General features: G+C 42.4%; 1 protein-coding gene across 6 annotated transcripts in view; it reads left to right on the plus strand.

Moving 5' to 3' along the window:
* Positions 1 to 791: 791 nt before the first annotated feature.
* Positions 792 to 22,376, plus strand: part of si:ch211-200p22.4 (phosphatidylinositol-binding clathrin assembly protein) — an 86,222-nt gene continuing 64,637 nt past the window's right edge. For 2 of the 6 annotated variants that reach the window (XM_047590169.1, XM_047590144.1), the window contains exon 1: positions 792 to 2,217. In XM_047590169.1, the coding sequence (XP_047446125.1) occupies positions 2,088 to 2,217 (130 nt within the window). In that variant the 5' untranslated portion in view covers positions 792 to 2,087. The remainder of the gene's footprint in view (positions 2,218 to 22,376) is intronic. The other 4 variants (XM_047590137.1, XM_047590177.1, XM_047590152.1 and 1 more) reach the window with 4 other exon arrangements.

The raw sequence follows: 22,376 nt of genomic DNA on the forward strand, positions 1-22,376 counted from the left end.
TCAGTGAGTTCACATGAACCCTCTAAAAAAAGTAGAATTTTTCTTCTATTTTTTTTTTTTTTTTTTTAATAAAATAAATAAATTCAGTTATATATGTTATGCTGCCACTCAACATTCCTGCCTGCCTATATTTTGTCCTCAGCACGTCATAACGCTAATACTACATGTGGATTTCATTCGTGACAGACTAACAAACTGTTAAAATATTAAGAAATACGCCAGTTTAACATTTTATCACCTCTTTTGACAACAAACCGTTCAATTCGTTCAACCGTCAACCGTTTATTTTATCATCATTAAATTGTATGTTTTTTCTTCCTCTGGATCCAAAAAACATTTGAGCAGCAAGACAAAAGCAAACGATTATTTCCAGTATTGAGGAATTCTCAGTAGAATAAAATAGATATAAGATTTTGTTACAAATTTTATGACCAAACTGCCCAAAACAGTTAGAAATGTGCACCGTATCTCTGTTAAATTGATCGTTTTCTCCATCTCTGTGACCAAGGAAAGTTTGGTCAGCAGTTTAGAAAGGCAAAATACCTTTATAAATGATAATACTTCTGGTCAGCTAACAAAGACTATTTTCAGTGCCAAGAAGTGCATCCGTTTAATGTTTTATTACATACTGTGTATTAAATTGTTTTAAAAAAGTGACAAACATATGCTGTATCCTTGTTAAATTGCCTATTTACTCCAAACCCAAGTTCAAAAACCAAATATACAAAGATTGAAATAAAAAAAGTGTTTTCCCCTTTGAATTTAAATTTGAATAAATATTAGGAAGAGGCCTTTAAAGCAGCAATTTGGCTATGTAAATAAAATATAATAACAAAAAATGTTAGGAATGAAACCGTAATTTTTTTTCAACTGATATTAGCTAATCATTTCAGGGTTAGTGTAGGCCTTAATAAAAAAAAAATAAACTAATCAAAAAATAAAATATAGTAAATCGAATAAACCTGAAGGAAAACGTGAGATTATAGCTATGAGTCCGAGCTTTTCGCGGGTACGTAAATGCAGCACAGTTGTGAGATCAGCTGATTTTTAACGCTGCCATTTTGTCCGGCTGAGGAGCACCCAGTCAGTCAGTCCGTAAAGAGAAACCACTGGCGAGACTTTTCACACAGCGTCTGGACGGGACTGTCGGTTCAAAGAACTGAGCCGATAATGCGGTGTCGGCATCCGAGGGACACCACCAACTGAACCCGTGGATCTTTTAACGGAAGCGACCGAGCTGCTGGAGCTGTCACTGGTAACTGCACGGCTCCTTGGGCTCCTCTCTCCGGTCACAGACTCCCCGGCTGCCTAGCTCACCCAGCTAGCCGCTCCGCTACCACCCTCCGCTCCTCTCAGCGCTTCTTCCCGGGAGAAACTGCACCTGTCCCGGCTGTCACTGCCACGCCACCCGGTCACTGATTTAAAACGATGCGCTGCTCAATCCTGGGTGACTTTTTCCATCCTGGGGGCGGTTTAAAACACACTTCCCCAAGCCGACAGTGATAGCTAAACAGCCCGAGCTAACAAGTTGACGTGGAGGAGGAAGAAGAAGTTTTTTTTTCTCCCCTGGATTGTTGAGATTGATCTCCACAAAACTGCGATTGTCATAAAGGATTATTATTATTTTTTTCTCAACCCCGAGGTGGACTTGTCTCTTCAGCGATTCTTAAAACAAATCGTCCGGGTTACAGAGCAGCCAGTTAGTCAGTTAGCTATGTTTATTTGTGGCCAGAAAGTAATCTCAAGTGTTTCCAGATTCTTCAGCGGGACTCTTTCCTGGTTCGAGTACTGCAACGGAAACATTAGCTAACACAGACTAGCTAGAGTGTTTTATTTAGTGGACAGATCGATAGGTAGTCGGACTGAACTGTGGCCAAACAATTCACCTGATAACTAGCTTCTGAATTAGCCGATCTGATTTAGTACTGTTAGTATTGCTGTTGTAGCCGACCAGTCTGCACAGGTTTTGCATACACCTGGAGGACAAACTCGGGGCGTGAGATCCCAGCTCTGGTTGATCCATTGATCGGATCTCAGTCGATATATTTTATCCGAACAAAATAAATCAATAAAAGGAAGAAGAGGAGATGTCGGGCCAGTCTATTACGGATCGGATCGCGGCGGCGCAGCACAGCATGACCGGCTCCGCTATCAACAAGGCTGTGTGCAAAGCCACCACACACGAAGTCAGCGGACCCAAGAAGAAACACCTCGACTGTGAGTGTGCGCTTGCCTACAGCCCCCCTCCCCCAATCCCCCCCCAGTTGTGTGTTTCGTGTGCGTTGTCAGACCAGGCGAGGCGCACCGGCGTGCGTCAGGGCTGCCATGCCCGCATTCCTTCACTCCGCCCGGCTACTGGGACCGCGTCCCCGCGCCCCCCTCAGAAGCACAGTCAGATTAGATTAGATGGAGGCTTTATTTATCCCGAGGGAAATTCAGTGTCCAGTACCTTCATCACATAGAATAAAATATAATAATAACATGTGATAATCATAATAATACCTTTATTTCACCTTTCTTTATCCAGGTGTGTCAATTGAGACCAAGGTCTTATTTGCAATGACGGCCTGGGCCAGAGGCAACAAACAGGAAAATACATATACGCATAAGAAGTTAAACAATTCATTACAAGATTAAAAGAAAATTGAAAGTATGCTATGTGAGAACATTCAGGCGATCAGAAACGATAACGAATGTCGTGGACAGTTTGAACGCAGCATTTTTGTGAATGATGAGAACGTCCAGAAGGAGCTGAGTTAGTTCCTGTTGAAAATGGTCCCAGTCATGAGAAGCTGCAAACTGAAATGAGAGACAGCCAAAAGAGGTGCAGGCTCTGGGGGTGTAGGGAGTGGAGGTAGACCTGCATGCCAGTTATGGTTTTGTAAATGAACTGGTACCAATGAATCAATCTGTGAGAGTGGAGTACAGGCCAATTGACAAGGGAGTACAAGTTGAAATGGTGGGTACTAAAGCGAGCGCCGGTGACAAAGTGGATAGCAGTATGGTAGATGACGTCCAATTTGTTGAGAAGATTTTTGGAAGCAGTTCGGTAGATGACGTGGCCATAAAGCAAGATTGGATGGATTGTCATTTTAACCAGGAAATGTTTTGTCTCCTCGACCTGTCTGTGGAGCAGGACAGAGACGGCAGCCTGGCGCCGGACGAGCTTCTCTGCCTGACTGTGGTGTTGTGTAGAGGGAGGTGGACGTTGTTCACGATGGACCGGAGTTTGTTCAAGGTCTTTGCATCTGTCATCTATGTCAGGGACTTTTGCTCTACCCATACCACAGAGCCCACCTTCTGTATCAGTTTGTCCAGACGTGAGGTGCCCTTCTTCATAGTGGTGCCTCCCTAGCACACCGCAGCAATAGTCTGGTAGAACATGTCCAGCAGCTTACAGCAGATGATAAAAGGCTCATGAGGAAATAGAGACGGTTCTGAGCTTTTTTGTTTACTGAGTCTATGTTAGCCAACCAGTCCAGTTTGTGACCCAGCTGTAGACCCAGGTACTTATAGGGCTGAACCACCTCTACACGCTCCACGTTGATGGTTACAGGCTGCAGGTGGGGCCTGGACCTCCAGATATCCACTACTATCTCTTTGGTTTTAGCTGTATTGAGCTGAAGGTAGTTCACTCTGCATCAGGAGACAAAGTTGTTCATCAGATTCTTCTTCTTCTGCTCTCGTCCTTTCCTGATACATCTCACTGTTGCAGTGTCATTTGTGAACCTACGCATATGACATGACTCTGTTGTAGTTGAAGTCTGAGGTGTACTCGATTCCTACTTTTATGCTTTTCATACGACCACTCACACGTTCGTCATATAGGCTGTACCAATGAGTGACATAAATTACCCGAGTCTTATCGATATTCCTCCGTTTACTCTAATCTGTGACTGTCATGTACTGAAGGACAAGTAATAACCATCTCCTCACCAGCCTAAGTCTAATATTAATTGGCTAGTCTTGTCAGAAAATAGTTAAACTACAACACATAATGTTCCAGAGCCTGAGGCGCTGTCTTCAAATTATGGTTAATGTAACTGTAATCAAACTGAATGTATTCCCCAGGATATCATTAATTATCTCTGCCTTTCCTCTAAAGCAGAGCTTGTCAAGCCTGAAGAGTCCATGATGGTTGGTGATGACGGATAATGATCAGAACACATTCAGGCCTAAGATCTGGTGTTTGCCCAGAAATCAGGTTCTGGATTAATTTCTGTTTTGGATGTTGGGAAGCCTTAAGAAAACTTAAATTTCCAGATACCTTTGTGGTCTAGGTATCCTAGAGGTTTATTCATATTGGGATATGGCAGATATCCATTGTGTTGGTTTCTACAGTGTTTAAAAAGTGCTTTACCAACCAGCTGTTTGGTAAAGCTGGTATTTTCTGACATCTTAAAATAGTGACACTTTATTTCTCACAGCTCAGTCTCAACTCAACCAAAAACACAAAACTCTCCAATTTCATGGAAGTGGAGAATATTTACATTTTTGCTTGAAAAGAGGGAAATAAAATAAATTGACCGTCAGACAAATTGCAGATCCATTTTTAACTCTTCTTTAACATGTTTGTTTCGTTGGTTCAATAGTAGAAAAACAAGCCAGAAGCTAGCAAATGTTTGCCTTTTCTGTTTGTCAGGTGTTAAACAACCCCCTGAATGATTAATGCTAACGCTTTTGTCAACAGCCTAATCGCGTCCGCACTAATTTGTTGCAGAGCAGAGGAAAAACCTGATTTGTGTAGCTGTAACCAGCAACACGCTACATGCATTCCGTGGGAAAACATCTAGTGTTATGGGCCTGGCTCGGTTACAAAACTCTTGTAGTGGGTTCCTGTTGTACAGACTTCAAGGCAAGTCGCAGACGGAGATAACAGAATAAGTGACAGAAGCAACAGAGCGTGGGTCTTTCATCAGACCTGCAGCCTGGGAAGGACGCCCTGTGCTTCGCTTGTTTCCGAGGACAGACAATAAAGACCCGCAGATTATGTTAGGAACACCACATTTCCTCATACAACGTTTTTGAAGGCCTTTATTTATTGGGAAAACCTCTTAAAAACCTCTTTAAGCGGTGGCAACAGAGAGTAGAATGTAATTTTTCCATGTGGTTCATTTAGGTTTTGTATCCTACTTTGATTATAAATAGTTGATTATTGTGTGCCAGTGCCAGTGCCAATAAAGCCCACTCAAATTAAACTTGAGTCATGCCGAAGCGGGCTGTGATGCGTGTGGTCCAACAGCAGTGAAAGAATGAATGAATTGATGTCTTAAAAAAAAAATTAGAATGCGTCACAAGTGCATAAGTACACTGCTAATGCTACTTGTCTCAGATGGGGACTGAATGTGCTGAAGTTCTCTTTCTGGGAAACTGCCGTGGTCGGCATCGGGATGCACATGTTTGATCGATGCTTCGGCTCAGCTGCCTCGTACCCGTCAACTCCTCCTCCTCCTCCTCCTCACTCGCGTGGCTCAGCTGCTGACGTTCAACAAAAAGTCATGCATTGTCTTGGCTTCTTTTGTGAACCCGGCCAGACCTTAGCAGCCAATGCGCCATGTCAAGCTTAATCATTGTATGGTATCGATTTCTCTGTGAGAGCAACAACCTCAAGGGGGGGAACAGTCAGTGAGTGGCGCATTGCATGAAGGTCTGATTATGTTGTTTGCCCGTTTTGATGATTTTGCAATGAGAGAAGCAGCTTTGTGAGGCTGTCAGCTTCATAGTGTTGTTGGTAGTTATGGAGACAGGTCATACTGTATGTTTGTCAGCCGGGCTGGTTGTCGATTTGTCGGTCACTTAGCAAGAATAGGAGGCCGGCAGGGAGTGTGTTCCATCACTATTGAGTCAACTAGCTGATCCAAGTATCCACTAAGTTAATGAGCTGGCCGTAACAGGTATGTATTGTCCAAAGGGTCTGTTCACATATGGAGGGGCTGAGTGGGAGGTGTAGTGTAGGCATAGTGTCAAGGTCCACATTTGAGTCCTTGACACGACGTCCATTACTCCATGAATTGGTCACAATGTGTGCCATACACAAATAACCCGGAATAGCAAATAATGACGCAGCCAGTTTTTTTTTCTTTCTTTTTTTTTTCTCGATCAGTTGTCAAAAATACCAACTGTAGTGTCCTTGGATATTTTGTTCTGTTTGATCAAGAGTCCAAAACCGGAAACGTTTTGGGTTTACAGTGACATTCGTCAGAGAAATACCAAAAAATCTGTTCGTTCAAGACGCAGAAACCACATAATGTCTGGAATTAAAATGTCTCAAATGTGTAGTTGTGTACTCTATATCTGTCAGTCGCCTTATTGGTTAAGACTTACTTACTTAAACATAAGTAATAAACCAATGTGACAAAATCATGAATAACAATCAGGGTGTAACTTGAGTCAAGACAAGTCCTACATTTCCCAATTAGGATTGGTTAGGCAAAGGTTGAGTAGGCTGAAGTAAAGTTATCAGATTTAATCACTTCATTTTGTTGTCTGCCGTAGTTACAAAAAATAACCACAGGTCCCCGATGTTTTATCTGGCTCATTAGTTTAGGACTAGGTGTCTATTTACTAAAATCCATACCCTAACAGCTAGTCAGTATGAAAGAGTCATTGACCTCCACCCAAATGCTGCAACCCTTACAGTTTCAAAATCTGCAACCATGGGGAGTTGCTAAATAACTGTCATAGTCTGCGGCACTGTGCTAATCTAATCTCAGACTGCCACTAATGATGTATTTAAAAGGCATCCAGGATGACTGCATCTTAGCTGGATGTAGGCTAGATGGGGATGCTGCAGGTCTGAACAAGGCCTGAGCATGGGCAGGAGGGTAATTGGGGGTGAGCCAGCCATCCGACCAGCTAACAGCTGACACGTTTGTTAGCTGGTGAATTGTGTTCCTACTGGACCAGTTATCGGTGGTTAGAGGAGAAACTGCGAACCTGTCAGGCTTTCACACTGCTAAGTTGTGTTATTGTCGCTCACTGTATCTGTTGTATTTTATCGTTCACGCACCTAATCCCTGCCTACACACGCATATATGAACCCGTGTTCTATCGCTCTCGTCTTGGCACATATTCACAGCAAACAGCTGTGGCTGTCTGACAGCAAGCTGCGAATGATCTCACTGGCATATTTGCATCTAGACCCAATAACCAAATAACCCTGGCAGACGCCTTTCAGCACTCCCAGTAGTGAGCGTGTGAGGGTTCGGAGCGGAGGGCGGGCTGTTAGCCGGAGCAGCCGTGACATTCATGCACCACTGGTGAAAATAAGTGCCATTTTAAAGCCATTTAGCGTTATGGTGGGGGCTGTCCACCTCAATTAACCTCAGCTGTGAGTCAGTGGCGAAAATGACGAGCTCTTCCCATCCGTTTTAATAAAAGCTCTTCTAGTTATGGAGATTATCGTCATAAAAGTCAATGAGGAGGGTTCACATTGTGTTGGGATATGTAATTTTTGTGCGTGCATTTTGCAGGTCGTCAAGGTGAGAGATATTGTGCGTTCAGTCCAGCCGCTCCAAGCTGCTAAGTGATTGCCATGGCACACATGCACGCACACTTGGGAGGCCACTTCTTTCCTCCTTAGCATCATTGAGACGCTGATTGTTTCCCCATCGTACAGCTGTTACAGAGAAGTTGTGACATTTAAACTCGGGTCTAGTTTCCCCTTCACCGGCACTCTGTTGTCATGGCAGCAAACCAGCCAACTGGCTTGTGTTGAGTGGAATTCAGTTGGATGGTGAAATCGACTGGTGGTGTTTTTACAACCTTTGTTCATGCAGTCCAGTGCTTGATATTTATTTAGCTTTTCTTAGAAGTAGTGATTAAGACTCTAGTAAAGGTTCCTAGTAATTCAGGCAGTAGCATAGTCTGTCTAATAATAGTAAATAATGCCAACTGGACGAATTACTTTGAGCTCCAGTCTCTTATCAGCCTCCCTGGATGACTCGGGTGAAGTTTTTCCAACACCCCCGTTCACTCTGAACAGTTCACACCTTGACATCACATGAGAGCCACTTGGTAGTCATGTGAGAGTCATTGGAGTCTCATAAATGGAGGTGTAAATGAACTAATGGTTGCTAAGTGATGCAGCAGTCCCCGCTTCTTTTCGCTCCCAGCTGTTGTACTGTCAATGAGATTCTTCTAGAACATCTGCCTTCCATGGCCAAAACGTCTGCTTTTCCTTTTCTTCAAATGAGCGGAAAGAAGACGAGAATTGAGGGGACGTCAACGGGCCAACTGGCTTTGTGATCGAGAAAATACCCAAGGGACGATCTCGAATATAGGTAAACCCGATGAGAGCGTATGAAAACAGAAGTTTCAAGAAGAAGATGAAGCTCCTTTAAGTTTAAGTTCATGAAACTAGGTCAACAAACTCCCACATTAGAAATGGAAGTGTTGGGTCTGACAGATTTGGGAACTTTCCAGGCCTGATAAACCGCACAATGACACAATTGATATGCAAGAGAATGTGAGAAGGGCTAACCAGTGGCTATTCCTGTGCTTGTGTTTAGATGATGGCTGGACAACAATTGTACAAACTAATTTGTGTCTTGTTTTGACTGTTTTTTATTGGACAGTTTAGTTGGTGTGAGTGTGTTGATTTAAAACCGACAAAAGGCCAGATATGCCTAAAGGCCTGACGGACCAAACCACCATTAAAGCTGCCTTTGTCTGGACTAAAAAGTTTCACTTGATCACACCACAAAGATGACAACTGACTCTTGTGTCTTCGCCTCTCCCGCTGATGCACTCTGCCACTGATATAAGATGATGAATTGGCCAATTAAGGCGCTTTTAGAGTACTTCAGGAGCTAGACACGGAAACCTTTGCGCATAGCCAACGTCGGTGTGAGCCTTTTATACTTGTGTGCTCGTCCGTTACAATTGCTCTGAAAAAACACCAGCCAAACGTTAGTCAGTGCTGTGTCTTTTTTGTATGTACTTCCTGATTCACTTTCAACAATGGCAGCTGAAACTTTCGCTTAAACTTTCGCTTGGTTGAGTTACGTCACAGTTTCACTGAACACGATGTCGTACAAATGTCTGTATCTCCAAACCTCCTCAGTTAACCTTACCGGTTCTTTATTGATCCAAAACGTCTTGGAGATAGAGAGAGAGCTGGAAATGCTAAGTGGAAATACGCAACAACCAAGCAAACCAATCGCAGCTCTGCGTAAGCTCTGCAGCTTAACGCAGACGCTTAAACTGCGGGTTAGTGGCAATTGCTTGGTGTGTCACAACCCTAATACAAACATAAAGATGGACAATGGATATGCCAGCAATTCTTTTTAATACTATACTGGGAGTCTGCCCACATGGATTAAGATTCCTCATGTCTATAGACTTCAGCAGGTTGCATAGGTACAGGCAATGACCAAATTTCTTTTTTTCATACTATAATAACAGTTCCAAAGGTTGCTGATGACATGGCAAAATGTCAAGCACTCATTACTGAAAGTCAAAATGACTATTTGGTCGTTCATGTAGTCACTTCGCCCTTTCCAGGCAGTTTTTTTTTTTTTTAGAACAATTCTTACCCACAGCTTTTTTTTTGTCTTCTTAGTCATTCTTTCCTGTTATTGAGTCCATTTTCAGTAGCAGCTAAGCTCATAGTAGCTTAATACAACATGCCACAGCAGTTTTACCAGCTGGCTGAGCTGCTTGCCCACATGTCCTTTGACTTCATGTTGTGTCAGGCTGTTTTTAGCCAGACCGTACAACTAGGTTACACTTACATGACAAATTGATGTGGTGCTAGTGTAGCCATCCCCATCAACACTTTGACTGGCTCTGTCTGGGCTACAGACAGGATTTTTCAGGTGAAGTTTAGGAATAGTAATAGTTTACTGAGTTTGACTTTATGTGGACTGTGTCGGATGTTTGAAGTTTAATATCTTTCGCTTGTGTGTGACTGAAGAGGCAACATAGATTTGGCAAGAGTTTTACAAAAACTAGACCATTAAGGAGCAGGGATGTCTGCTAACTAGGCTCCTTCTTTTCTGTATTGGACAAACACAACACAGGGTTGACAAGAGCTGCCAGAAACTCAACAGGTGTTGAAATGATATTAAAGAAAGTCAGTCCCAGCGTTAGCCAGCTAGGTTAACATTAACAGGCGTTGAAGTGACATTAAAGAGAACTGAACCTTCATTGCCCTTCTGATTGGTCTTCCATTCACCAACTAGAGGGTTACCCTATCCTTTGTGAAGTCCCAACGTCCTATGTTATTGTTGATAGATGTACGGCTCCATTGCTATAGAAGAATGTTGAAACTGGTAATTGTAATCCTGACAAGTGTGGTAAACATTATGAACAAACTAGTAATTTCTGCTAACATTAGCTGTCTCAGCTTCATGTTACCTTTAGACTGTATTGTTACAGGTTTCCAACATAAGCCCAACAAATTGTCAGTCACTTTAAATGCTATCTGGCTATACTAACGGTAGCAGGTGTTCAAGTGACATTAAAAGCAATTGGTTTTAATGGCACCCAGAATGGGCAACATTAGTTGAACTAGGCCAACGTTAGGTAATTAGGTTAACAGTTGTTGAATTCACATGAAAGGGAATCGTTCATTAGGTGTTGAGCTAGGCTAACATCAGCTAGTGTTGAAGTGACATTAACTCAACTGGCCTAATATTAGTTCAGCTAGGTTAACATTAGGATCGTTAGGCTAATAATGAGGTGTTGGTTTTACTTTAAAGCCAATCAGTCATATTATTACTCAGCTAGGCTAGCATTACCTGAGCTAGGCTAACATTAGCAAGTGTTAAAATGACAGTTAATACGATCAGCCCTTACAATAAGCCAGCTAGGCTAACATTAGCAGGTTTTGAGATGACATTTAAGAGAATCGGTGCTAAGGTTAGCCACCTAAGCTAACTACACTATGTTGTTGATATACAGTGCTGTGATGGCTTGTTGGAAGAGGAAGGAAAAGAAAGAAAAAAGGAGGAAATTCCACACTGTCGTACACATTGAAGTGAACTTCATGTGTCTGGCCTCAAGCTCAGACATTGTTTCCACAAATATGTCCAATATGTTTTTGACATTAGCTACAGTATCATTTCAGTTCATTTGTCCTTTTCCATTCATAGTTTGACTTGTAAGATCAATTTATTTACTTTAAAATTTTCATTCCTCCTATAGTGTGACCTTCAAGCTGTCAGTCTGCCCTGTCTATCCTGTCCTGTTCTGCTCTCTTGAAACAGCGTACACACATGGAGTGATTTATTGCCATTCACTGAATACCACTAACGAAAGTATTCAGAGAATTGAAAGGGTTCAGTGTAGTTCCAGAAAGAAAGGCTAGCTTACTTCCTGCTATTTGTTTTACACTGATTCCAGCCCTGATAGACCCGCTGCTGGGTGTAGCTGGTCAGCAGCCTAGTAGGGTCGCCTGTGTTTTAAGTGATTGTAGGTGAGTCTAATGCTATCTAAGCAGAGCGGACAGCCCCGCCCTGGCTGCAGAGCAGAGATAGGCCCAGTTTAGACTACCAGGCAGGAAAACGGCGTACTCCTGACTGTTGTCTGGGTACGTTTGTTTCAAGTCAAGCCCAGGGGAATGCATGTGACGCGAAGTGTCGAGAGCGTGTGTGATTGTGTGTGTGTGTGTGTGGGCAGAGGAAGAAATTGCAATGGTGTCTGAGTCTTGAGGCAGTGCTTCCGTCTCCTTGAGTGCGCATGGAATCGGTTGCAAACATGGTACATCGTCTGTAATACCCACAGCACGCTCAAGTAGTGATTGAGTGAGCAAATATCACGGCACAGTTCACATTGAAGCACTTTTAGCATGCGCTTGCATTATCAATCTTGCTATAACACAACTCGGAAGAGAAGCAGTGCAAGCCTGCTTCTTAAGATTGAAATGCATAATTCAGGACCTACATAATATTTGTCACATTACTTAAAACCTTAATTGGATTTAGATTGGCTGGGTATGTTTTATTACTTTAACCATGTTATTCCTGGCGTAATTCATTTTCTTTTGTGTTTCACACATTTCCTCCCTCATGTTAGTGCTTATTATTGTGGAAATAATCAAGTTAGTCATCTCCTGATTGGTTAACTGTTAATTTTGAAGGCAGACTTTTGTAACAAGGTTTCTTGTCACTGAGTCCTCTGCAAAAAACGTCACTGGTCCATACATGTACACCTGAATTATAAATGCTCCCTTGAGGTCAATATTGATTAACTAGTGCCTAGTTAACTTCCTGCACGTAATCTAAAGATTTGAGAATTGACACCCATGTTGTTAAAATGCCTTGTTTTGGCATTTCTGCCAAATTTCTGTCACTGTTCCTCAAAGGGAAAAAAAAGGTTTGATTTGATAAACCCACTGTACAGAACTGCACCAGCACCTGGGCACAAAATATATTTTTGAGCATGTGGTGGAGACCAAAACCGAGCTAAAAGAAGAGCGTGTGTGGGATCTTTAAGTTGGATTTGTCGATTAGCAGCTATCTAAAATTTAACAATCAGATATGTTGGTATGGCCTTTCAAGGTGACTGTATAGAAGTGATGTTTTGATGTTCTTCATAAGCTTTCTTAAAATAATAATAAAAATCAAGTAGCAATATGTTTTGGGAGGTGGTGAAGACCAAAAGCTAAAAGGAAATATGTTAACGCAGAGTCTTTACACTGGATTTCTTTATATGCATTTATATAAAGTTGCTTATGTTTCCATGCCTTTCAAAGTTTTTTTAAGGAAATGGTGTTTCTACTCCATTAAGGATTGCAGCTTTAAAAGTGTGAAACAGACAAATGTGGCAGTGCCTTATCTGAAGAACATTTGGTGGGTGGGCTCGCAGAATTCTACATTATCAAGGTCTTGAAACACTTTTGAAACTAGGGTTACACCTAGTAGTTATCACATTTAAAACTTATTTTCCCCAAACAGTTTTCCAGAGTCCAAGGGGTTGTATTGAAATGTTCGTTTATTCTGTCCAACCAACATTTATATTAAAATTTAACAGTGAGAGGAACAATAAACCCTCACTCATTTTTGTCTTGATGAACTGTAGTGAAAACCTCCTGGATTATCGAAAATAAAATGTTCCTGTTGCGTGGTTTATTAGTAGCCCGTACTATTTCAAGAATTAATTTTACGAGTATCATCCATTAGATGGTAAGAAAAAAAACTGTAGTTACCTCAACCCTAAGGAAGTTCCTATTAACCTGTATTTTTCCAGGGAAATGTAACGGTGCTTGTACGGCCCTCCTCATGGGGGACACTTGATGAATGCTGTACACTATACCGTTCATAGTGAACACTGGAAGCTCATTTTACAGCGCATTTAATGTATCAGATAATGGTAGTACATGGTTTGTAATGGGCCTGTTGGTGTGTTTGCGTGTTTGGGAACATTCAGTGCTTCTGTTCCCATCCCGTTCTGATGTCTGGTTATTTTTAGCCGTGTTCTCTCAGGAGCCTTTGGCTGAGTTCAGCTGCTTATTTTCCCCTCCCGTACTCTACCTGTGTGCATGTACATCTGTCTGTGTACCTGCCTGCCATTCTCCACGCTGGTGTCACTCCGTTTTATTCCTGACAGAAACCGGTTCCCCTAAGACGTTCATACGAAGACGCTCTCTCTCTCCTTCTCTGAGACTCCAATTCTGTCCAGTTTATTAGTTTTTGAATCCCCCCATGGAAACAGTGCAGTTGGAAAATAGAAAGGAAGTAGTTTGTTCCTGTCTCTTTTTCATAGACAAGAGAGGAGAAACTGCTATTCTTTAAGACCTCAAGGGCAGAATTAAAGCTGTAGAACCAGACCTAGTCTATTAATAGACCAACTCCTGGTGACATTCTGTCTTAGTTTCTGCACTTCCCCTGTAATTCTACATTTCCTTTCCTCCCATATGTATGTGTATCATATTTTTCCCTTCTTTCATATGTCCTCCTTGTCTTCCCATGTAAGTCTTGCATCAATGTGACTCCTCTCTGGGTACACATTCCCATGATTTACAATTTAACTGCCTTATTTCTTTATTTGGAAGTGACACAAGGTTCTAATTAGAGTATCTAACTGCAACTACAAATATTTTCCAGATTTTCACCGATAATTCATTATTTGTATGGTCTGAAAAGCCAGCCAGAAGTTCCTCCGCACACCAAATGTTAGTGGGGGAATTTAGTGTGGAGTTCAGAATTAATTATGCCAAGTGAAATCCGGCAGTCGGGCTTTATTCGGCGATGGACCAAATGAGTAACTGCGACATACGTCGTCATATACGTCATCTGAGTCGGTTTTGTTTACAATAAAAGATTACACTGTTGCGTCTGTGAAGATATTGACAGTGAAACGCTCAACAGCGATGAATTCCCAATGGTGTTCCCAGCATCCAAAAGCCTAAAGCTAGAAAAACTGAATGCGCGCTTTATACTTAATTGGACGGCCTTGCAACAATGTCAGCGCAGACCTTAACGCCGTAGCATCTCCCCCGAAACGTAACTGTGTTGCGACTTGTCCTTCTTTTTTTAAGCAGGAGTTTCCGTGGCTATTCTTGAAGCGAAGCAGGACGCATAAACAAAAAAGACACAGCGCTGACTAGCGTTTGGGTGGCGTTGTTACAGAGTGAGCCACATAAATGACTCGCACTGGCGTAGGCTACGTGGGTAGCTTATTCTCTCTGTGTCCAGTGGTACTTTAAAAGAGCCTTAAAAAGGTGGATAAACACTCTAATCACAATGTGTTTCTGTCCTATTACCAAAGCTGTTCACAACACAACTACATAAGACAAAGCAGAAGTCCACTCTTAGGTGAATAAAAACAAATGCGCCAAATACATGTTAACATTTCTGCAATCCAAGTATTCTTTATTTTCCTCAAATATTCAAACCCCTTCTTCTATTAATGAGACAGACACAGTCACAGCCTTTGCTGCCTTGTATGCGTTTAGAGCCTCTGGTGTATTTTTCCCTGTAAGGTGACGGTTCAACAATGACAGTTAAATTGATTGATTCGACCGAGGCTCATAAATGCATCCCGTTAACCGAGGTGAAGTGCCATTCCTGTGCTGTTACTCTGAGGCAGTCAATTACAGGACTTTAATGCTCTGGAAATGTCTTCAACAACAGGCCAAATCAACGCTGACGACGGGGAAACACAAAGACCCGAGACCACATTTTTGGGTCCTTCTCAAGCAGCCTTATCTGGAAACCAGGGTCCAGCTGTTTTATTTCTGTACAGGGATAAATGAAACCTCACAGCTACAGGGAACAGTAACTCGTCGTGTGGCTGCACTGTGGCGGTCGGTCAAATCACAGCATAATTCCGACGGCATCAACACGGATCAATGGAATGACGCCGGCTGTGTGACTGGCTACATCGGCGATAAAGAGAGCAATCATGGAAAGAATTGAATGCGACAGCGAGCCTTTGAATGTGATGGAGAAGCCTTTCTTCCCCTGTCAACACAATAAAATGAGATTGGTGTTTTCTATATTCACTCACTCTTACGTGTGTTTACAGGAAGCGCTCGTAGAGGTTTCGGTTTTAAAAATGCTGGCCTAGTTGGTTGTAAAGCCAAAAGGGAAAGGGGAAAAAAATGCGTTTTCAAATTCAGCAGATTTTCGGTTCTCTTACAATTCTTCACACCTCTCCCTCTCTCTCTCTCTCTCTCCTTCTTCCTTCTCCTCCCTATCAAGAGGATTTGAGAGGGGAAGAAAGAGCAAAGGAGGGGTGGATGGGGAATCCTCTTTTGAGGCAAACACGTTCCTACAGTCCCTAACACAAAGACAGACAGAGGAGAGAAGGAGATTACTAGTACATGCCAGACAAGGTGCTGATACTGCGAAGTGTTAATCTTTAACAGATTGGGGCCGCACTCCTCATGGTGCCTTCTGTGTCTTTTCATCAGCTTGTACATCATCCTGTTAACTCCGTACCTGTGCAGGTTTTGAATGAAGGTCGGTCAACTTTGCAGCAGTAACCTTGGTCGTTTGACAGTGCTGTTAAACCTCGTTAATCCCAATTCCCTATTGTGGACTGCAGGGTGGCTGAGTAGTTCGAAGCATCGCCCTTCAGGTGGATGACTAAAGTTTCGTCCACATATAGAGCAGTTTAATTGTCGTCCATCTCTTTCTAGTTGACAGTTGGACGTTCTTCTGGTTGCCTAGGTTTTTAGGTGATACCAGCAGAGTATGAACATATTGCTAGAGAAGTTGTGACGCTACCGGGATGTGGTTTTGGTTTATGGACTTGGCTGAAACCTGAAACTGGTCCGATCCAACTGTTTTTTTTTTTTTAATTGCCTTGATTGGCCCAACACAGATTGGGTCATTCCTAGTAGGAAACAAAGTCTTGGACGGCATTTCCTTAGAGAACTCTGTATTTGCATTATATGTGGATCAAAATTATCAGTTGCTCCCATTGGTTAATCGTTCAAGTTGAGGTTAGCACTTCCTGTCTCAGAAGATTGTTCTGTCTGTCTTTTCTGAATCTCATTTCAATTCTGTGACATGTCTTTGCCACATCGCTGTTGGCCCCTGCCTGAGTCTTGAGGAAGACGTTGAAAGACAGATGTGATATTGTTGAACACCTTGGTAAAATCGGAAACCTTAAAATGAATCTCTCATGAGATCAGTAAATAGAAAAAAATTGTGATTTAAGTGTCTATATCTCTTTGTTTAAACTAAAAAACTAACTGCTGTTGTAGTAACTCTGCAAACATCACTTTCCGGTAGGGCAGCATTGTTTTTAGGGATTACATCAGCAGTCATGTGTCCTTTCTAAGTATTTTTTGACCGAGCACCCTATGAACACACTTCCTTAAAAGATTAAAATCTCCCCTTAGGAGTTGTCCAGATAACCCTCGTCCAGGAATTCCAGTTATGTGAACCTGACCTTCCTTCTGGGGTCTCTGGAGGGACTCAACTGTGGAGATCAAACCGTGTCAAGCACCGGAAGCAAGGCACTCATGCCCCTTCCTGTCAAGAAGGCGATGCAGCAACCATTTTATTGTCAAATCATTGGTTTTGATCAGTTATTATCCATATTTAAATTCTTCATATAAATGATTGTGCTAATTTTGCGGTATTACGTAGCTAGCTAGCAAAAAGCTAAAACACAAATGTCTGCTCATTTCATAGTTATTCATTGCCATGTGTTTGCAGAATAGCAATAGACACAAATGCCAACAATCGAATGCTGTAGGCATTGTTAACCAGTCTTCAGTTAACCATCATTGTCAGAAGGCTGCAGAAAAAAGACTGATGATGCCTTTCAGTTGGGAAAAGATCCACCATGTAATCAAAGACTGTGCTAGTTTGCATCAATATCAATAATGACTTCTTGTGATTCAGATGACTGAGGTAACTGAAGTTAATACTTGTGGGCCGTTGGGATTTCTGAGCCATTTCCGGCACATTGTGTCATAGCCTGGCATCTGATCCAGAGTGGCTGAAATGGATTAAATTAAAGCTGGAGAGCAGAGGGAAGAGGCTCGGAGTGAAAACCAGAGTGAGTGAAAAAGCACAAACAGGTAATTAGAGAACTTGTTTTAAAAAGTTAAGATCAGAAGAGATGAAAGTATATGTGTGCCTCCGCTGATAGCAGGTGGATATGGCGGGACTTAAAGGTTGATCAAGAGACCGGAGCAGAGCACAGAAAGGAGGTAGCCAGCTGGGCAGATGTGATCTCCGTCTCCTCCTCCTACTACCTTTCTTACTCTGCTTGATCTGACCACCTGCTTCTCTCAGAGCTCCCTGCAGTTCATGATTGAAGATGCTTGTTGGCAAAATAACCTCACAGAAGTTAAATGACTGCACTACAAAATATCGACAGATTTCGCTTTGTCCGTGGCAAGCACACATACCCTGATCAGATCCCGAGCCTGATTCCAACAGCTCTACCACTGGTCCCTCGGTACCAGGAAGTCTCTGGTCGGCTGTGCTTCGCTCGAAGGCCACAGAGGACAGTGGACTAGTAACAATAGACCTCAGACCACAGGGGAAGAGAGGAGGGCATTGTTAGGAATGAGATCACATTTACTCAGCGGTCATTCCTCCAACATGTACAGTATGTGTGTGAATGTGCCACTTAGGTAGTCACACTGCTAATGGGCACAAGGGAACAACCGTCCTCCTTAATTTAAGAAGGAAACATAGACACTTAAAATCTGACCAAATCAATGCAACATAAGTTAATTCCTTAATGAAATCTAATTCATCAAGATATGTTCATTAGCTTAGTTCAAAGCTAGCTTAGCGTAAAGATGATGGAAGCTGGAGGTAAATGGGATACGTAGTGAAATATTGTGAGCTATAGCAGTGGATGTTTCTGCAGTTACAGAAGAGCTAGGAAAAGTGTTTTGCTAAAGTTTCTAAAGCTAAGTACCTGCATATGGACAGTGCTTGAAACCTTATGCAAGAATAGTTCAAGATTTGTTTTTTAATTTGCTTGTTTGCTGCTTGCACAAGAAAACTGATTTTACTTACATGTCTGCGTGCTATCTAGCAGGCAGCTAGCTTATCACAAAGACAATAGAAGTTAGGCCTTTACATGATATAAAGTGAGACTACTGTGTTTTAAAAAAAAAAATGTCTTTCACAGTCGTGGAATAGCCAGGAAATGGGTTTTCCTATCTTTTCACAGCTGGGTTATATGATAAGATAATCTAGTGTCTGAATATAGACAACTCTTGTTGATAATAAAATAAAATCCAATTCATCAACATTTTAAAACAATTGTTTGAAATGTAATGCTAAGTGTGATGATTAAGATAACTCAGCATAAGGATCAAAGAAACAAGATTAAAACTCATAAATTGAGTTTGTTTCCCACAATTGGAGATTGAGCCAGGTGAGCGTATTTTATGCTTGGTTGGCTATTTGTCAACTCGAAAATCCAATTCATCAACATCTTAAGATATTAGTTCAAAATCTTGAGAAAGTCGCTTGTTTGCTTCAGACCTGAGAATACTGATACCGCTCATTCATCTGCATGCTAAGTATGATGCTAAAGCTCATTAGCTAGTTTAGAGTAAATTCAAAGGAAACTAGTAGTAATCAAGGCAGTGATGATTAGTGAGTTTTGAAGGAAAGCTAGAGTAGCTATGTTGTCCCTTACTTGTAGACTGTATTCAGAGCTAAGCTAGCTTAAGGACAATGCTTGCTACTTCCATAATCATGAGTCCACTCTAATCAACATCATACACATTCATACTTAACCCTCTATAGGGCACTCAGTGAAATACTTGGAAATTCTAATTTTCAACCGTAGTGTTATTGTAAGGTGTAAGAAGACTGTTTCACTTTTGTGAAATTGTTCAAATCTTTACATTTTTGCGTAAAAAAGTCTAGATTAATAAACATAATGGCTCTGTGCCCTCAAGTGGTAAACATGATTCAAACACAACATGCACATTATCACATTAGACAAAACTAGGCCTCTGCTTCATGGTACTTAATAAAGTCGTTATGCTCAGGGTTCATGCGGAGGTGGGCCTTGTAGACCACATTTGATCTGAGGATGTTTCCTTGATCTTCTCTGATTGACTGAATGAAAACCACATGGTTCTTAACCTCACTCAGACACACAGGGAGCAATTTAAAACATGTTCTGAAGTAACCAAATATGGTTCCTTGCCCTTTAAAGGCTTTGGGATTCATGTGGGTTAACTATCATCTGTTGACACCAAAGTCATGTTGTGTAACGACGTATCATTATCCTACAGAATCCCCAGGCTAACTCTAACAGTACTTGGCTAACCTCATGCAAAGCAAGCCAATTGTGTCCATACAGTGCAACCAAATTTTCCTAGGGCTGTCTCCGGACTGCTACACTTGTTAAGGCTTTTGACAGTGTGTAGCGTTTTCCCATGCAGCCAGTCTCTGCCTGCATGGTCCTCTGTTGTCTGTCTTGTGTGGCTCGTGTGAGCGCTAATCAGCCGGGTGAGATTTTTTTGTGAAGCTGCAAGTAATTGCTCTCAGTGTGCTGAGTTGAGGATTGTTAGAGTGAATCTCATGTATGTTTTCTCTTTCTTTTTTTTCGCGGTCAGAATAATTGCCCAGTGTGTGTGAGGGAAAAAGAAATTACATTCCCTGCTGTGTTTCTGCTGCGGCGGGCCACACTAGGAAAGGAGAGCAGAGATAAGTCGAGCCGAGGAAGATGGCTGAGTTGTGTGTGGATTCCCGCAAATTGTCTGGATGAAGAGACACTCATGTCTCACATGTCTTATTAGCTCTTCTCATTTGTCTACCGCTCTACTATTCGTCTGTTTTTGATCAGGCATCTGTCTGTTTTCACCTTGGTTTTTCTCTTTAAACCTCTCTGTTGTACTGTCACCGGCCTTTCCTTTTCCTTCTCTTAACCCCATCTCTTTATCCCCCCCGCCCGTTTGTCTCAGTTTGCCTCGCCTTCCTTTCTGGCCGCTCTGAGATCAGTGGCATCTGATGCTTCCCACTCTGCCTGATTAAGTCCGCACATGTACCCTCTTTACATTATCACTTGCCCACATACACACTCGCTCGCTCGCGTCCCCCCAGACCTCATCAGTCCTTCTCTTAGTTCTCTCCCACCATCTCCAGACCTAATGAAAAAACATGAGCTCTGCTAAAAAAGAAGCTGCGATGGACGGGTGGAAAACGTAAGGGGGGAGAAAAAAAAAAAGGTGGCGGCAAAGAAATAAAAGACGGAGAACACAGGCGATTAGTGAGCCGGCAAATTCATTAACAAAGCCACCAGTCGCTCGTATTTCCCGTTTCCAGTTCACAGATATTAATTGTTTCCAATCAGCGTTCATAATGTCATGCAGTGATGCAGTAGGCGAGGGGAAGGGTTTCGGGGAGCGGCAGAAGGGCCTGGCGAGGCTAACAGTCAGAGCTGCCGTTGAAAGGATTCATTCAACATACTGAGCCATTTGAAATTCAGATACACCCTGTTAGCCGCTAAACGTTGCTCTGCTCTGCTGTCATTCACGCCGCTAAACACGGCTTAATGGATGTATTGTTCTGTACTGTGTCTTTGTAGTACATTTCTGGACGCTCATTTGTATTGACTAAATAGCCCAGCGCCTGTCGTGTGTGTTCAACGGGGAAGCAGGGAAAGGAGCCACGATGAATGATTGAGAATAATACCGGACTGGAAGTCAGCTGTGTTTGTTGCTGTATGTGCGTGTGTGTGGGCAACGTACTTGAGATAATGCATTAAGTGAGTGAGGGTAAGAGTGAAGATGGGCTTCATTGAATGAGTGTGTACGTCCGCTCGTGTTCGTGCTCGCACCTGATTATGATGATGGAGCCTCCCGACGGGCTCCTCTCTGCTACAGTTCTCCGGTAGCCTAATGAGAAGCTGTTTCCTTAGTTACCAGGTGCGAGAGTCGGCAGCTCATAATCTCCTGTGGTGAGGAACAAAGAATGGGGAGAGAGAGCGGGGCCGGAAGTAGAGACGAAGGAATGAAATGGGTGGAGGACGCTGGAGAAAAGAAACAAACAAAAAAAAAAAAAAAAAAAACCCAAAACACCTGATTTCTGGTGTGAATGAGCAATTTTGCCATGTGAATCTGTATTGATGTCTTAGCTCGAGAGGCTCGCTGTGTTGCATGTGGAGAGTGAAGAGACTGGATCTTTATAATAAGCTGGGGGACCTGAGCACACTTCAGATCGATCTCCATTAAAGTGGTGAGAACAGTGAGGTGGGGAAGAGTTGTTAGTATCTGGTCAGATCATATTTGACACAGTCCAAGAGGTTCATAGGCATTGGGTGAAGATTCAATGAATGAATGGTACCGCGTGGTGCTGTCGTTGGGCTGTGACCAACCTGTTATTTCCCTTTCCAGTGCACAATTTGTCCCTTAGTCAACAAAATGTCAGCAAATCTTCCAGCTGAGACAAATTTTTCAAAGATTGAAAATGCTCGACAAGTGATGGCAATGTCTTCTGCAGTCCAACATCACAGAAATCCATTTGCTTTCATAGTAGACAAAAGGAGCCACACGCAGGAATAGACGGGCAATGATGTGACGTCGTCCAAGACACTGTGAAATGTTAAGTTAGGTAGTAGTGATGTTACGACCAATGGCAGGATTCGTACAACCGACGGAAATATGGCAAAAATATAGCGTTCGCTAAACATTTAACTTGAGGAAACGTTGCCCAGTGCTTTGGTTCCTACCACCATACTGATGCTCATAATTGGCATGGAGGGCTATGTAAACTCTAATGCAAACAACAACTTTGAAAGTATTTTCACAAAGTGATACAGCCAAAAGATCTATTTCTTGGCGATCCATAATGTTTGATTGAAATACTCCTAGGCCTGTCTGTGAACTAGTAGCTGATTTGTCATTGCTGAAGCATAAACTAGCTTTGTCCAGTGCGCTGTAAGAGTGTTTCTATGCTCTGTTAGATTAATTTGGAAACATTTAGGGTGGGAAA

Source organism: Mugil cephalus, chromosome 1 (genome assembly GCF_022458985.1).
Source record: "Mugil cephalus isolate CIBA_MC_2020 chromosome 1, CIBA_Mcephalus_1.1, whole genome shotgun sequence".
NCBI lineage: Eukaryota > Metazoa > Chordata > Actinopteri > Mugiliformes > Mugilidae > Mugil > Mugil cephalus.